This window comes from Odocoileus virginianus, chromosome 20 (genome assembly GCF_023699985.2).
Source record: "Odocoileus virginianus isolate 20LAN1187 ecotype Illinois chromosome 20, Ovbor_1.2, whole genome shotgun sequence".
Taxonomy (NCBI): Eukaryota; Metazoa; Chordata; class Mammalia; order Artiodactyla; family Cervidae; genus Odocoileus; species Odocoileus virginianus.
The window spans coordinates 1,194,568-1,212,248 of record NC_069693.1 but is presented as its reverse complement, the minus strand read 5'-3'; the positions used below and the strand labels follow the sequence as shown (position 1 = coordinate 1,212,248).

The 17,681-nt window shown below is 42.6% G+C and overlaps 2 protein-coding genes across 4 annotated transcripts in view; both read left to right on the top strand.

The window, feature by feature from the left end:
• Positions 1 to 16,811, top strand: LOC110141276 (zinc finger protein 585A-like). The gene is made up of 3 exons (XM_020900115.2): positions 1 to 89; positions 4,013 to 4,139; positions 12,308 to 16,811. Exons 1-3 carry the CDS (start codon positions 57 to 59, stop codon positions 15,403 to 15,405), a joined length of 3,258 nt encoding a protein of 1,085 aa, XP_020755774.2. The 5' UTR covers positions 1 to 56; the 3' UTR covers positions 15,406 to 16,811.
• LOC110141288 (zinc finger protein 418-like) overlaps positions 1 to 17,681 on the top strand; it is a 55,727-nt gene continuing 38,046 nt past the window's right edge. The window contains exon 1 of one of the 3 annotated variants that reach the window (XM_070451593.1): positions 1 to 89. The gene's annotated coding sequence lies outside the window, so the exon portion shown is untranslated. Of the gene's footprint in view, positions 90 to 4,049; positions 4,140 to 17,681 lie in introns of those variants that run through there. The other 2 variants (XM_070451594.1, XM_020900161.2) reach the window with 2 other exon arrangements.

Here is a 17,681-nt window from a genome sequence, read left to right as displayed (position 1 = left end):
CAGCGCCAGACCCGGGATAAGGACCGACACTCCCGTCCCTCTCAAGGCAGAGTCCGATGGCTGCGGCGGCGCTGCGGGACCCACCTCAGGTAAACGCTAGTCCTCCCGGCCCTCACCGCCCTTGCTCCGTGCTTGCGTGCTAAGTCGCTTCATTCCTGTCCGACTCTTTGCGACCACATGGACCGTAGCCGTCCATGTCCTCTGTCCATGGGATTCTCCAAGCAGGAATACTGGAGTGGGTTGTCATGCCCTGCTCCTGGGACCCGAAGCAGGGATCGAGCCCGCGTCGCCTGTGTCTCTTGCATTGGCAGGCGGATTCTTTTTTGGGGGCGGGTGGATCCCTGATATATAAATTGTGCATCAGTTCTAGGGAACAAATGGAGAAGAACTTGTTCTCCAGGAACTTAGTGGGGAGGAAGGAGGCAAGTGTGTACTGGCGTTTGGCATTCAAATAGATAATTTCAGTATAATTTTGTTAATAATTATAGATACAAAGATTGTTATGAAAGCACTGAAAAAGGACATTGTTTTAAAAGTTCAGGACAGTTTTTTTGAGTCAGGTTTTGAAAAATGAGAAGTATTTTGCCAAGTGAAGGAAGAAAGAAAATACATCCTGAGCAGAGGGACTAGAATATGTAAATAACAATGGTGTTAATAACGGTCACAAAAATAACAGTAAACACACAGTGCTTACCAAGAACTATTTTAAACCCTCAATATATGTTATTTAATCTTAATAGTAATCATGTGAAGTAGGTGGTAACTTTTATAGAGGAGGAAACTTTAGGACAGAGGTATTAAGCACATTGTACAGGCTCATAGCTGGTGTACACTACCCTAGAATTTAATCTCAAGCAGTCTGCCTCTTAATAGTAATCATGTGAAGTAGGTGGTAACTTTTATAGAGGAGGAAACTTTAGGACAGAGGTATTAAGCACATTGTACAGGCTCATAGCTGGTGTACACTACCCTAGAATTTAATCTCAAGCAGTCTGCCTCTTACTCCATGCTGCTGTTCTAAGGAAGGAAAGCAAGAGGCTACATTTAATACATTTTTTTTTTCAGTTCCAAGCTTCAGACATAGAAAAGGCTTTCTGAATTATAACACATTTTTAAAAATTTATTTGTTTACTTTAATTGGAGGCTAACTACTTTACAGTATTGCAGTGGTTTTTTACCATACATTCACGTGAATCAGCCGTGGGTGTACATCCTGAAAACCCCCTCCCACCTCCCTCCGCATCCCCTTCCTCAGGCCATCTCAGTGCACCAGCCCTGAGCAGCAGAATTCTTGACCACTGTCGCCACCTTGGGAAGCCCATGCTGCACCAGACAGTTAAGTCTGGGGCCCATGCTCACTTGCCCGCAGCTCAGGCCCCGGGATTCAGGATGGTGAGGCGGTCGTCAGGCCGTTTCTGACCGCATGGTGGAGAGTGGGAGAGCATGACAGATGGAGGGACCCCAAAATGCAGAGGCTTGTAGGTCAGACTAACCAGAACCACGTACAACTTCTCTGCTTTCATTTAGAAGCCAGATGCGGCGGGGCCAGATTCAGGCATGCAGTGTTGCCGCCTGAGAAGTTGGCAATTTGTTACACAAGTAATGAGAGGTTTGAATCGCAGGTAGGAGGTAGTCTTTCCGAAATCAAAAGAAGCTCCAACAGGTTGCAGAGACCAGACTATAGAAGTAAACAGTGGGAGGGGCAGCAGGAGGCATGGAATGATTAATTGTGATTGCCTAGTTGAGTATTCATGGACCAGAGGGACTGCCCTCGATGTCTCAGGAATTCTGGATCCATTTTTGGAGACGGGCCAAGCCAAATTGTGGGTCTGTTGGTGACAGAAAGGAAGTAGCGAGGGATGACCCTCAGGGTTTTGGCCTTAGTTGATGAAGGGATGGAAGGCCCATCAACTGGATGGGGACCTTAGCAGCAGATTAATTTTCCTTGGAAATATTATGTTTGTTTTCGCTCTGTTAAGAGTCTGAGATGTTTCAGAGAAGACTGAGTGTAGGCAACGATTGGACAGTTGACTAGGCAGGTCTGGAAAACTGGGAAGGTGTTCAGGAATGGAAACTTTCAAAAGTGATGACTGTTGTGTGGAGCAGCGTGGAGCTGTGGATCACATTTAGGAGGGGAATGCAGGTTATAGTAGGCATGATATTAGTAGGTCAGAAGACGGGTGTGTCTTGAGGAGTGGTTCTTTTGCTCAGGGCCTGGATATGTTTGTGGGCATTGCAAACCCAAGTGAGGTAGCGAAGTAGCAGTGGGAACTGTGTAAAAGAGGTCAGCCTGGCAGGTGGCGAAGGCTTGTGTGGGATGAGTGGAGGAAAAATGGCTGAGGAGACCAGGAGTAATTGAGACAAGAAGGCAGTGAGGCTGGGGCTGCTGCTTATTTAGTACTATATGGCTTCTTCAAGATTTTGTGATGAATTTTGATGGGATCTGGGATGTTTTAGTCTTGCTAGTGGATGAGGTCTGGGGCAGATGTCAATTATGAGTTACTATGTCTGGCTGAAAACTCAACATTCAGAAAACTAAGATCATGGCATCAAGTCCCATCACCTCGTGCCAAATAGATGGGGAAACAATGGAAACAGTGACAGACTTTATTTTCCTGGACTCCAAAATCACTGCAGATGGTAACTGCAGCCATGAAATGAAAAGACACTTGCTCCTTGGAAGAAAAGCTATGACAAACATAGACAGCATATTAAAAAGCAGAGACATTACTTTGCCAACAAAGGTCAATCTAGTCAAGGCTATGGTTTTTCCAGTAGTCATGTATGAATGTGAGAGTTGGACTATAAAGAAAGCTGAGCAGTGAAGAACTGATGCTTTTGAACTGTGGTGTTGGAGAAGACTCTTGAGAGTCCCTTGGACTGCAAAGAAATCAAACCAGTCAATCCTGAAAGAAATCAGTCCTGACTATTCATCGGAAGGACTGATACTGAAACTCCAGTACTTTGGCAACATGATGCCAAGAACTGACTGACTGGAAAAGACCCTGATTCTGGAAAAGATTGAAGGTGGGGGAAGGGGACGACAGAAGATGAGATGGTTGGATGGTATCACCAACTCAAAGGACATGAGTTTGAGTCCACTCTGGGAGTTGGTGATGGATAGGGAAGCCTGGCATGCTGTAGTCCATGAGGTCGCAAAGACCTGGACATGACTGAGCGACTGAACTGAACTGAAGTGATGTCTTGTGGGGAGATTTTTAGGGCTGGGTTTTTTACAAAGCTTGAGTGGAGAGACGAGTGTTGTGGTGGTTGAGGGCAAAGCTGGCAGTAAAGAAGTTGAAAAGAGTTGTGGGAATGTGAAATTCACGTATGGTTTTAGGGTGGCAAATATGGAAGGAAGGACTGGTGGCAGGTGGTGAGATTTTCTAAGCAGTATTTGTGGCTTAGTTTGGCATTAGAGTTATCAGGGGAGTGAGGTTGTAGTGAATCTTCCTTTAATTTCTCAAGCATTTTCTGGATGCCAAGCGCCAGATGTACACATATGTTCAGGAAGAATTCTATGGTGTGGTGCAGGGAGATGGCAGTGCTGTGGAAGTGCAACTGTGAGGTCTGAAATTGTGAGAGAAGTGCCACCTACAGAATGATGTGCACATAGAACGTGTGAACTGGTGCCCCCCCTGCCCCTACCGCCAGGCCCTGGTGTTGAGGTTACAGGTGAAACATGAGTTTATCTTTGTCTGTGTCTGGTTTCCCACAATTTGAGAGTCTCCAGGGGAATCGCTTGGCTGGAAGGACGGGACATTGCACACCAAGCCCAGAGTTTAGATGGCATCTGTGTGTACCACCACCCCCTCCACCCAGTGACTGCTGAGGGCTGAACACATTGGTTAATGGCTTTGAGGAGTCAGCAGCATCTGTTGCACCAGGGCCTGGCATCTTCTCTCAGGTTGGGAGCTCTGGTGGACAGTGTCTGGAATGAATGTGTGCAGAGATGGATTGTAGGTTCTCAGAGGGATAATGTTCGAGCTTTCATCTGTCCCCTTCATGACAGGGTGGTGTGACCTTTCCAGATGTTGCTGTGTGCTTCTCCCAGAGGGAATGGAGGCTCCTTGATGAGACTCAGAGACGCCTGTATCTGGATGTGATGCTGGAGAACTACACACTTATATCCTCACTGGGTAAGACTCAGCCTTCCCAGTGACCTGGGCTGGGCTCTGTATCCTGCCTCACCCTACCTTTCTGAAGGAGGTGCTCTGTCCTCACGTGGTATAGGCACTGCTAGTTTCCCCAGTTTTCTGTATAGTTGTTGTGGTAGGTAGAAGGCTGGGGTGTGGGCACTGCCCTCTTTTCTCTCCAACCCCAATCCTTGCTGTACTGGACTCTAATAGGGCAAGTGGTTTGGTTATACATATATATGTATACATCCATGTGTTTTCAGTTCTTTTCCATTAAATAGTTTACCATAAGTTATTGAATATGGTTCCCTGTGCTATACAGTAAATCGTTGTTTATTGTATACATGGTAGTGTGCATCTGTTAATCCCATATTCCCAATTTATCCCTTCCTCACTTCTCCTTTGGCAACCATGAGTTTGTTTTATCTGAATCTGTGTCTATTTTGTAAATAAAGTTCATTCGTATTTTTTTTAGATTCCACATATAAGTGATAGCACATACATTTGTTTTTCTCTTATTTACTTCACTTAGTATGATAACCTCTAGGTTCATCCATGTTGCTGCAAATAGCATTATTTCATTCTTTTTATGACTAGTATATAATCCCTGCCCCCGCCCCACCACTCCCAAACACACCTCAAGGCTTTGGGATCTTAGTTCCCTGACCAGGGATTGAATTTAGGCCCCAGCAGTAAAAGTGCCCAGTCCTAATCACTGGACCTCCAAGGAATTTGCTGTAATTGCTTTTTGACCATTTTATTATAATATGCTTCAGTGAAGTTTTTGATTGAACCCATGAGCCTCATGTATCTGGATATCTAATCTTTTCTCTCTAGTTAGAAAGTGTTCAATCATTGTTTCTTTAAATCTGCTTGCTACCCCTTTCTCTCTGTCTTCTCTTTCCAGGACTCTGAAAATGCAAATAATGTTTTGCTTTATGTTTCATAATCCATGTATGCTTTCTTCACTTCATCTTTCTCTTTTTTTTCTCCTCATTGAATAATTGAAACACCTGTTTTCAAGTTCCTAGATTTTTACTTTTGCGTAATAAAATTTGGCTGTTGATACTGTCTTCATTGTGCTTTACTTCATTGTATTCTTCAGCAACAGAATTTCTGTTTGGGTCCATTTGTTTGTTTGCTTTCTTTTTAAAAACACATTTTTATTTGGTTAGTTTTGCCTGTGTGGGTCTTTGCTGCAGTGAGTGGGAACTACTCTTCCTTATGGTGTGTAGGTTTCTCATTGCCGTGGTTTCTTTTCTTGTGGAGCAGACTCTAGGAGCATGGGCTCAGTAGTTGTGGTGCAGGGGCTTGGTTGCTATGGGCCATGTAGAATCTTCCTGGACCAGGGATCTTTGACAGGTGGACTCTTAAAGACTGGACCACTGGGGAAGCTCTTGTTTGTTTGTTTGTTTTCAATGAGTGTCATCATTGTATACTAAGGTAAACATAATACCCAGCAGATGAAGGTAATTCTACCAACTCAGAATTTTTGCAAGTACATGAAATTTCCATTTTTATTGTACAGTTTTCTCAGACTAGTCAAAGCATTTCTTACATGTATTCCAGTGTAGCTGCTTTGGAGTGATTTTTAATAGCTGTAACATAAAAATATACCAAGGACCTTGAATCTAAATGGAATTCCAACTGACTGATTTTTAGTTAAACAAGGTAATAAATAGAGAGGCTCAACAGGGAGGGGATATATGTATACATATGGCTGATTCACTTTGTTGTACAGAAGAAATTAATACAACATTGTGAAACAATTCTACTCCCCCAAAAAAGATTGTTAAAATCTTCAGGTTATTGATACTATCCTTTTTCAAGTTTTGCCTGTGTGGGTCTTTGCTGCAGTGAGTGGGAACTACTCTTCCTTATGGTGTGTAGGTTTCTCATTGCCGTGGTTTCTTTTCTTGTGGAGCAGACTCTAGGAGCATGGGCTATATGCTCATATAACATGAGTTATATGTTTGAACATTCAAAACACAAAGACAGCACAAAAAGACAATAAAAGCTTAAGCCCATAGTCATAATTTTTTGACAGAAACTTAAGTATCTTTCCTGCAAATTGACTGGTTCTCTCGTATTTCCATCTAGTTTTCACTTAGTTAAAAATAGATGCCTAAGGGATATACATTGCAAAGAAACAGAGGAAAACAATAGAATGGGAAAGACTAATTTTCTTCAAGAAAATTAGAGATACCAAGGGAACATTTCATCCAAAGATGGGCTCAATGAAGGATGAAAATGATATGGACCTAAGAGAAGCAGAAGATATTAAGAAAAGGTGGCAGGAATACACGGAAGAACTATACAAGAAAGATCTTCATGACCCAGATAACCACGATGGTGTGATCACTCACCTAGAGCCAGACATCTTGGAATGTGAAGTCAAATGGGCCTTAGGAAGCATCACTATGAACAAAGCTAATGGAGGTGATGGAATTCCAGTTGAGCTGTTTCAAATCCTAAAAGATGATGCTGTGAAAGTGCTACCTTCAATATGGCAGCAAATTGGAAAAGTCAGCAATGGCCACAGGACTGGAAAAGGTCAGTTTTCATCCCAATCCCAAAGAAAGGAAATGCCAAAGAATGTTCAAACTACTGCAAAATTGTACTCATCTCACATGCTAGCAAAGCAATGCTCAGAATTTTCCAAGCAAGGCTTCAGGAGTACATGAGCTTCCAGATGTTGAAGCTGGATTTAGAAAAGGCAGAGGAGCCATAGATCAAATTGCCAACACCAGTTGGATCATAGAAAAAAACTAGAGAATTCCAGAAAACATCTACTTTTGCTTTGTTGACTGTGCCAAAGCCTTTAACTGTGTGGAGCACAACAAACTGGAAAATTCTTCAAGAGATGGGAACCCAGACAACCTTACCTGCCTCCTGATAAATCTGTATGCAGGTCAAGAAGCAACAGTTAAAACCAGACATGGAACAATGGACTGGTTCCAAATTGGAAAAGGAGCACATCAAGGCTGTATACTGTCACTCCGCTTATTTAACTTCTATGCAGAGTACATCATGCAAAATGCCGGGATGGATGAAACACAAGCTGGAATCAAGATTGCCAGGAGAAATATATCAATAACTTCAGATATTCAGATGATACCACTGTTATGGCAGAAAGCAAAGAGGAACTGAGGAGCCTCTTTATGAAAGTGAAAGAGGAGAGTGAAAAGGCTGGCTTAAAACTCAGCATTCAGAAAACAAAGATCATAGCATCAGGTCCATCACTTCATGGCAGACAGATGGGGAAGCTGTAGAAACAGTGACAAACTTTATTTTTGGGGGCTCCAAAATCACTGCAGGTGGTGACTGAGCCATGAAATTCAAAGATGCTTGCTCCTTGGAAGAAAAGCTATGACCAACTTAGACAGCATATTAAAAAGCAGAGACCTTACTTTGCCAACCAAGGTGCGTCTAGTCAAACTATGGTTTTTCCAAGAGTCGTGTGGATGTGAGAGTTGAACCATAAGGAAAGCTGAGCAGTGAAGAATGGATGCTTTTAAACTGTGGTGTTGGAGAAGACTCTTGAGAGTCCCTTGGACTGCAAGGGAATCAAACCAGTTAATCCTAAGGGAAATCAGTCCTGAATATTCATTGAAAGGGCTGATACTGAAGCTGAAGCTCCAGTAATTTGGCCATCTGGTGCAAAGAACTGACTCACTGGAAAAGACCCTGATTCTGGAAAAGATTGAAGGCAGGAGGAGAAGGGGATGACAGAGGATGGGATAGTTGGATGGCATCACCGACTTGATGGACATGAATTTGAACAGGCTCCGGGAGTTCATGATGGACAGGGAAGACTGACATGCTGCAGTCTGTGGGGTCACAGAGTCAAACACGACTGAGTGACTGAACTGAACTGAGCTGAAGGCGTATACCTCATATATATACTACCTTGGTTCTCCTAACTTTCGTTATTCAAGTTTTTAATACTCAGAAGTCCAAAGGTACTTAAAAAAGTAACAGTAGGAATTGTCGATCTTGAGTATGTTTCTGGAATTTAACTTGTAACAAATATATTCTGTTATGTAAAATGTTTTTACCTTATTTTGAAAGCACTAAATATGTAGGGATGTAAAAAAAAAGAAGTCCAAAGGTGTAAGAATACATAAACTGTTCTGGTAATAGGTAAGAGCAGTCTGTAAAAGTGTAAGTTGTTTGTGCTATTTCAGCTCAGTAGAAAGTTTTCTTTTGGAGACCAAGTAGAATAATTCTGCTAAAAGATCAGTGCAATACAGTCAATGTAGAAACAGCCTTTCCCACATATTAGTTGACACTGTACTGGTATTAAGAGGATATATTTGTTCTGTGTCTGCATGAAAGTGTTTGATTATAAATATATGTAATGATCTTGTTCCATTTCTTATTTTGATATGTCTTCTTAGCTCCCTGTTGTATCATAATGTTAGGTAGTTAAAGAGGGAAAAGGAGTCCAAAATGGCGATTGCTAAAAGACAAGGGAGGGACAAGCCCGTGAAAATAGAACAAAGGAAGGTCAAAGAAAGGAGTGAAGACCTCAGGCAGAACAAACAGCACTTCTGGCTAAGCCCAATTTACATAGGGCAGGCCCAGGGGGAGGAAAAAACATAAAAGGAGGAGCCAAAGTACACCCCCCCCCCCCCTGCTCACTCTATCTCCCAGGTGTGTGCGCTCGCGCTACCCCCCCCCCTTTGTTCTCTCTCTTTCTCTCTCCTGCACACTGTCATGCTCCTCCACTCTCTTCTCTCTCTTCTCTTTGCCACTTTGGGTTGGCATGCCCTCACACTTTGAGGATGGATCCTCCCACTATCTTGTAAATAAAATAGAGCTATAACACTGATTTGTCTAAGAGCTACAGCATGGTTTGCCTAAGACCCGAGAGCTGTGACGAGCCGAGGGCTTTAATGTCCATCGCTCCAAATCTTTGTTGTGATGAGACAGAACTAAGGAGCATATACTCGCCTGACAATATTAAGAATCCCATCAATGATGTGATAGGCATTTCCCACATATTCATTTATCAGTTTATCTGTTGATTCTTCACATCTGAGTGCCTTTTTGGAGAGTGGGCATACCAGAACCTCTGGTATCACTGGTTGAAAGTGTGGGGTGATTCTTCAGTCCTATTCCTCTCAGCCAGCCTTCATGAGTTCAGTGAGTGATGGTATCGTTAGTCACTTAGTCATGTCCGACTCTTTGTGACCCCATGAACTGTAGCCCACCAAGCTCCTCTGTGGAATTCTCCAAGCAAGAATACTGGAGTGGGTTGCCATTTCCTTCTCCATGGGATCTTCCCAACCCAGGTACTGAACCCAGGTCTCTTGCATTGGAGGCAGAATCTTTACTGGCTGAGCCACCAGGGAAGACCTGTAGACAACTGTGGAAGATGGTGTACCTGTCCCCTGCAGCTCTTGGGTGTGGCAGCCAGAGACTGTCCCTTTGGGCATCCTTGGCCAGTCTGTTTTGTTCTTTTTCATTTTTGTCTCTTTGTTAAACAACTTGTTTGGTTTATGTATTATTTACCTTACTTTGTTGAATTGTCTGTGCTTTGTTGTTGCTTCAATGAACTGTGGTGAAACAATTATTTTGAACTCTTTGACCCTTTGTAGGTCTCCATTTCCTTGGGTGTGGTTTCTGATAAATTATGGTATTTCTGTGTTGGTTTCATGTTTTGATTTTTTGTGTGTTTCCTGTAGCCTTGTATTTCTTTATGCTGATTTGATGGTGTAGTCATTTCTTCCAGGCTTCACATTACAGTTTTTGGTGTGGGAAGACCTCAGTCTGTGGTGGGTTCAACTTTGGGCTGTGGCTATTCTGGCTCTGGAAAGCCCAGCTATGTTCTCTGTGCCGTCCCTTCACCTGAAGTCAGTGTCAGTAAAGATAATCAAGATTATCAAGATTCCTCAATCAGCAAGGCTGAGGGTGTCCAAAGTGGTGGAGAAGGCTGCTAGGGAACTCCTGATCTCTTTTTCTCCCGGAGGACTTTGTCACCAAGGGGATCCTTCTTGGTGCCCTGTTGACTGTTGGTCACCTGATTGGTTGTGGTAACACTGGTGTCTGAGATGTATGTATCTGTCGAGGATCTACAGACCTGGGGTGTTGTATACAGGCACTTTCAGAGTGACAGTGATTATGGGGTCTGGGTCATTGGATAGCCTCAGCAACCTTGGCTTTGGTTTGAGATATGTGGCTGTGCAGGGATCAGCCATGGAATCTGCCTGGCTGCACATGTAGACAGTGGCTGTGATTCTGTCAAACTGGCATGTCTATAGAAAAGTTGTTTCTAGTGCCTGAGACACAGGAGTACATGGTGTAGTGGTGGAGTCAGGGTCTGGAATGCCGGCACAGGTTTGGGGGTTGTGGCAGCCCTGCTTCTGGATCAGCACAACAGCTCCTACTGAGGGTGTTGACCAGTAGCTTCATACTCACCAGGGCATCCACTCTGACCATGAGTGTCAGATAACTCAGTGGCAAAAGTTCCAGTGTCCTCTGTAGAGCAGGCAGCTATGTCTTCTGCAGCAGAGGCCACTGGGACTGCAGTGGCCCTTGTCTTGTGGCTGAGAGAAATAGCCCAGTGGCAGCCCAGCCCTCATTTCCTAGTCATTTCCAGATGTCTCTTTTAAGACACTTTCCAGTGATCTTTTCTGTGTGCTTATTTTTTTTATTATGTTCCACTGTGGTGGTGGTGGTGGTGGTGTTCAACACTTAGGTTGTATCCTACTCTTTACAACCTCCTGGACTGCAGCACTGCAGACTCCTCTGTCTTTCACTGTCCCCGGAGTTTGCTCAAATTCATGTCCATTGAGCCAGTGATGCTATCTAACCATCTTATCTTCTGCTGCCCCTTTCTCCTTTTGCCTTCTATTTTTCCCATCATCAGGGTCTTTTCCAGTGAGTTGGCTCTTTGCATCAGGTGGCCAAAGTATTGGAACTTCAGCTTTAGCTTTAGTCCTTCCAATGAGTATTCAGGGTTGATTTCCTTTAGGATTGACTGGTTGGATCTTCTTGCAGTCCAAGGTATTCTCAAGAGTATTCTCCAACACAAATCAAAAGCATCAGTTCTTTGGCATTCAGCCTTCTTTATGGCTCAACTCTCACATCCATACATGAATATGAGAGTCAGTTCTTGACTGGACTCTTGTGTCTTCCAAGGCTGATTTATGTCCTTCATGGACAGTTGTTTATTTTTCATTGGTGGTAAAGGGTGGTATCTCCTATTCTACTATTTTATTGATGTCACTCAACTTGTGCTTTTTCCTGGGTCTGCTGTAATGCTGAGTTGCTCTAGAACAGTACTGGCCTTTCTCTTTTTCTTTTTTTGCCTTCAGTGCTTCATGTACCCAGTAATTGCAGTTATGACTTTCTTAGGGAAAGGAATCCTTTGTGTATAATGGGATGGACATGACTCTGGCCATGGCACAGTGAGTTCAGTGGGCCTGGTCCTGCTGAATTATAGCTGGGGAGACTGTGACATCAGGGCATTGTTAAAAATATACCGGGGGGGGGAATAAATATATATATATATATATATATACACACCAGGAAACTGTCTTTGTTCAATGAAAACTTTGGTATTATTGCCAGTGACCACACCCCATTTCTACCTTTACTCCTCCACTGTTGACTTTTTGCCGACCTGTCATTTCTGTTACTTTGTCATTTCTGCTATGACTTCCAGCACAGGGATCATCTCCACCTCTCTGGACTCAACATCTTACCTATTTCTCTTACCTCGCTTTCTCTATTACTCTCTGAACTTTGCCCATCATGCATCATGCTGTGAGGTATGAATATATGCTTAAATTGACCTTGAAAAGCAAATAAATTGTGATTGTGTTTTCGTGGCTGTGATCACACCCTTCTACTGAGCTTCTACTACCTGTAGAAAAGGTCCTACAGGAAGCTATGGACAGAGAAATAAGCACTAGACCTTGCTTCTCTTCCTTGTGTCAGTGACAACTGTATTTTTGCATCCTTTTCTTGTTGAAGTCTCCACCACTTTCAGACCCAGTAATGCACAGCAGCTGCTGCTTAAACTGATTTCCAACTCCCTAGTCTTAAAAAGTATCCCATTTCTTTGAAGGTCGTTCTTATATGAAATGGCTATACATTTATGGTGAACTAGTTCCCTCCCTAGGAGGTCAATGTGCACTTGACTAATGTTTCTTTGCATTCAGGTTGCTGCTGTGGAGCAGAAGGTGAGGAGACACCCTGTGAAAAAACTGTTCCTGTAGGAGTCTCATGGACTGGATCTCCCACAGCAGCTCCATTTTCTCAGAAGACCCATCCCTGTGAGAAGTGTAGTTCAGTCTTGAGATATGTTTTCCAGTTGGTGGAGCAGCAGGAAACACAATACAGCCAAAAACTGTTGAGTTGTGGGGCGTGTGCAAAAAAATTTTATATGCCTTTGAGAAGCTGTGTACATGAGGCTTTATCTTTTAAGAGCCCCAGATTCCATGTGTCAGGGAAGCCTCTTACTTCTGGGAAAATCCTGGCCAGCATGGGACATCTGCAGGCCACTTATACTGTCGAGAAGCTGAATACAGCCACCCAGTGCAGATCAACTTCACCAAGTAGAAGTCATTATACCTCAGGAGATTGTGAGAAAGCCTTCAGCCCTGAACACACACTTGTTCAGGACTGGCGTGTCTACACTGAAAGGCCATGTTTTGTGTGCAGGGAATGCGGGAAAACATTCAGGTACAAATCAACATTTATTATGCACCAGAGAGTTCATCCTGGGGAAGGTCTTCATTTGTTTATCAAAAGTGGCAAATCTTTTAGACAAAACTCAACTGTCAGTCAGCATCAAAAAATTTATACTCATTCAGGATCGGAGAAGTGCAGCAAATGTTGGAAATCCTTAAGCCACAAATCAGTCCTCGTTTCTCCCCAGAGATTGTACAGTGGAGAGAACAGTTCTGTGTGCAGTGAGTGTGCAGAGTCTTTTTACCACAGCTCTGTGTTCATTGGACATAAGAGAGTATTTCCTGGAGAACGTCCTTATAAGTGTAGTGACTGTGTGAAATCTTTTACATGTAGATCTGCCCTCATTTATCATCAGAGATCTCACACAGGAGAAAGGCCTTATCAGTGTAGTGAATGTGGGAAATCCTTTACCACTAACTGCATCCTCCGATCTCATCAGAGATCTCACACTGGAGAAAAGCCTTATAAATGCTATGAATGTGAGAAATCTTTTACCTCTGCCAGTGCTCTCCAATATCATCAGAGATCTCACACTGGAGAAAGGCCTTATAAATGCTATGAATGTGAGAAATCTTTTACCTCTTCCAGTGTTCTACAATATCATCAGAGATCTCACACTGGAGAAAGGCCTTATAAGTGCAGTGAATGTGAGAAATCTTTTACCTCTTCCAGTGTTCTACAATATCATCAGAGATCTCACACTGGAGAAAGGCCTTATAAATGCAGTGAATGTGGGAAATCTTTCATCTCCACTAGCACTCTCCAATATCATCAGAGATCTCACACTGGAGAAAGGCCTTATAAATGCAGTGAATGTGGAAAATGCTTCACCTCTAACGTCAACCTCCGTAATCATCAGAGATCTCACACAGGAGAAAAGCCTTATAAATGCTATGAATGTGGGAAATGTTTTACCTCTACCAATGCTTTGCAATATCATTGGAGATCTCACACAGGAGAAAAGCCTTATAAATGCTATGAATGTGGGAAATCTTTTACTTCTACCAGTGCTCTCCAATATCATCAGAGATCTCACACTGGAGAAAGGCCTTACAAATGCAGTGAATGTGGGAAATCTTTTATGTCTAGATCCTCATTCATTTGTCATAATAGATCTCACACAGGAGAAAGACCTTATGAGTGCAGTGAATGTGAGAAATCTTTTACCTCTAGGCCTTCACTCAGATATCATCAGAGATCTCATCCAGGAGCAAGGCCTTATAAGTGCAATGAATGTGGGAAATCTTTTATTACTAGTTCCCATCTCCACCGTCATCAGAGAATTCACACTAGAGAAAGGCCTTATGTGTGTGGTGAGTGTGGGAAATCTTTTACCAGTAGCACTAGTCTCCGTTATCATGAAGGCACTCACACTGAAAGGCCTAGTGAGTGCAGTGAATGTGGGAAATCTTGTATTACTCCTGCTGTTCTTCGTTACCATCAGAGAATTCATTCTAGTGAATGGCCATATAGGTGCAGTGAGTGTGGGAAATCTTTTACCTCTAAATTCAACTTTCATTATCATCAGGGGATTCATTCTGGACAGAGGTCTTATGTAAGTTGCAATGAATGCAAGAAATCATTTACTACTGTCAGTTCTCTCCGTAATCATCAGAGAGTTCATTCTGGAGAAAGACCTCATGAGTGCAGTGAATGTGGAAAATCTTTCATGTCTAGGTCAGCCCTTAAGCGTCATCAGAAATCACATGCAGGGGAAAGGCCTTTCGAGTGTAGTGAATGTGGGAAATCCTTTATCATTAGGAGTACCTTAATTAAACACCAGAGAGTTCACACAGGGAAAAGTGCTTATGTGTGTAGTGAGTGTGGGAAATCTTATAATAGTAAGTGTAGGCTTACTGAACACCAGAGTATTCACAAAGGTGAAAGGCGTTATGAATGCAGGGAATGTGGAAAATCTTTTAAATTTAACTCCGCCTTTTACTATCATAAGAAAACTCACACTGGAGAAAAGCCTTACAAATGCATTGAATGTGGAAAATCTTTTATTACTAATTACCTCCTCCGTGTTCATCAGAGAGCCCACACTGGAGAAAAGCCTTTTGAGTGCAGTGAATGTGGGAAATCTTATACTCTTAGTTACCTCCTTCGTTGTCATCTTAGAGTTCATACTGGAGAAAGGCCTTACAAATGCACCAAATGTGGGAAATCTTTTACCACTAATTACCAGCTCCATATACATCTGAGAAGTCACACTGGAGAAAAGCCTTATGAGTGCTGTGAATGTGGGAGATCCTTTAGCAGCAAATCTGGCCTCCGTTATCATCAGAGTGCTCACACTGGAGAAAGGCCTTATGCGTGTGGTGATTGTGGGAAAGCCTTTGTCCAGAGAAATCATCTCATTGTACACCAGAGAGCTCACACTGGAGAAAGGCCTTATAAGTGCACTGAATGTGGGAAATCTTTCACTCATGGCAACAGCCTCTATTATCATCAGAGAGTTCACCTTGGAGAAAGGCCTTTTAAATGCAGTGAATGTGGGAAATCTTTTATTAACACCACTAAGCTGCACTGTCATAAGAAAGCTCACACTGGAGAAAGGCCTTAGGAATGCACTAAATATAGGAAATCTTTTACAGGCAAATCACTTTGAAAATTTGAGAGTTTACCCTAGAGGAAGGCATAAATGTACAGGGAATGTGCAATTTCCTTGTTGAGTATAGGGACACTGGAGGAAATTGAGGGCCATTGGTCTGAATTGAATCTCATTTCAAGTGTTTCTGAATCTTTATTCCTTATTCAGATTAGAGATTATAGGGTATTGAGGCACTATTGAAAGGTATGTATTCTCCAGGTCTAAAAAAAACCATGTTTCCTGATGTCCACAAATCTTTGAGCTAATCTCATTATTTGTATGACCATTGGGTCCAGGGGAAACCACAATTGGTACAGAAACTCTGGTTTAATAGGGAGTGGGGGAAATTGCAGGCAACTTGATGGAATTTACCTCTCCTAAAAGTGCATCCTGATGTTTATATGACATTGACTGTGCAGGATCAGTTTATATGCTGATTCTAGTGAATTTCACTTCAAGAACCTCATTACAGAGGCAAGAAAGGAAAAAGGGATGTGACTCTTGTGATCTAGGCAGCATTCCTGCTGACTCAGGTAGAAATGTACTTCATTGTCTCCATCTTCGCTACCACTGACAGAAGACTGATCCCCAGAGGACATGAGGAGTGTGTTAGTGGGTTCAGCATACAGTTGCAGAACCTATTTTCCAAAAAGTGTAGGACATACATGTTGTTTCCATTTTGAGCCAATCTTTAAAGCTATATCAAAGTATAATTTACATTCACCAAACTGCAGCCATGAAGTCAGACCATTGTTTCTTGGCAGGAAACCAATGACAAATCTAGACAGTGTTCTGAAAAGCGGAGACATTACTCTGCCTACAAAGATGTGTATAGCCAAGGCTATTGTGTCCCCAGTGGTCACTTTTGGTTGTGAGAGCTGGACCATAAAGAAGGCAGAATGCCAAAGAATTGATGATTTCAAAATATGGTGCTAGAGAAGACTCCTGAAGGTCCTTTTCACAGCAAGGAGATCAACCTTGAATATTAGCTGGAAGGACTGATGCTGAAGCAAGTCTTCACCTAGGTATGAACCTTGAGTCCTGATAATGCTCATATCTGTCAATGGCATGTTTACCTCTCCTTGCCCTTCCCACCTCTCCAATAACCATTGATGTAGTTTCCCTTAGAATAGATAACATGTGCGTTTTCTTGAATTTATCTGATTGGAATCATAAATGGCTATTTTTGTTTTCCTTTGTTTCATAATTGTTTCAGATTCATCCATGATGTGTACAAGTATCTCATCTCTTTAGTTTTTGATGACTAGCATTCTTATATTTAGATGTACAACTGTTTATCCATTCATCTTTTTCTGAGTATTCAGGTTACTTCTAGGTTTTCATTCTTGAAAATAAAGCTGCTCTAAACATTTGTGTCACTTCTTTATGTGGATGTATGTTCCTTTTATTGATAACTCAGGGCAATGTCTGAGTCACTTTGGTAGATGAATTTTAACACCTGATGAAACTAAGAAACTCATTTAAAATGACTGTTTCCCTTTGCATTTCCATCTGCATTGTAGGAGTTCCAGTTCCTCAACATCTGTACCAGTCATTAATATCAGTCCTTTTAATAAGTGAGTAGTGCTGTCTCAATGAGCTTTCAATTGGTTTTACTACATTTCCCTAGAGATTCATGATTTTGAGCATTTTTAATGTGCTGTTTACCAGCTGTATATCTTCTGTATAATTGCTGATCATATCATTTGCCTTTTTTAATATGTATCATCCCTGTTCCCATCACTTAAGTCTAGGCATTCAGTGAAACAATAAACCTAGCCCTGCCTTGTAGCTTTTGCCAATTTTTAAAATTCTTAGGTTGTGAAAGTGGGATGGACTCAGGGAAGGAACTGATAAATTCTGCTTGGGTCCTCTGGGTGTTTGGTGGAAAACTAAACTTAGCATCCAGTCTTTATGTTGTTCAGTCACTCAGTCGTGTCCAACTCAAACCCCGTGAAGTGCAGCACGCTAGGCTTCCCTGTCTCACCATCTCCTGATATGGGCTTCTTATGCTCTGAACACTCTCTTCAAGGTTCTTGTCATCTTTCTCTGTAATTATTGACGATGGCATCAGGTATTTTCCCTCCATGAGGTTCACCACCACTTGGGGTGCTTTTTTCAGACACTCCAGTTGGTTGATGGGGCCACTGTGGGTCTCTCCATCCCTGGTGAGACTTCTCAGGAAAACTAGAGCCCAGGAGGTTCCCCAGTGGAACCTGGTGTGGCCTTTTTGTCCAAGGCCTATATTC

Bases quoted from the DNA above. Each gene is read 5' to 3' on its own strand.
- LOC110141276 (XM_020900115.2), top strand. From the start codon at position 57: ATGGCTGCGGCGGCGCTGCGGGACCCACCTCAG. The intron at 90-4,012 runs GTAAACGCTAGT...CCTTCATGACAG, and splicing joins CGCTGCGGGACCCACCTCAG to GGTGGTGTGACCTTTCCAGA. The intron at 4,140-12,307 runs GTAAGACTCAGC...CTTTGCATTCAG, and splicing joins CACACTTATATCCTCACTGG to GTTGCTGCTGTGGAGCAGAA.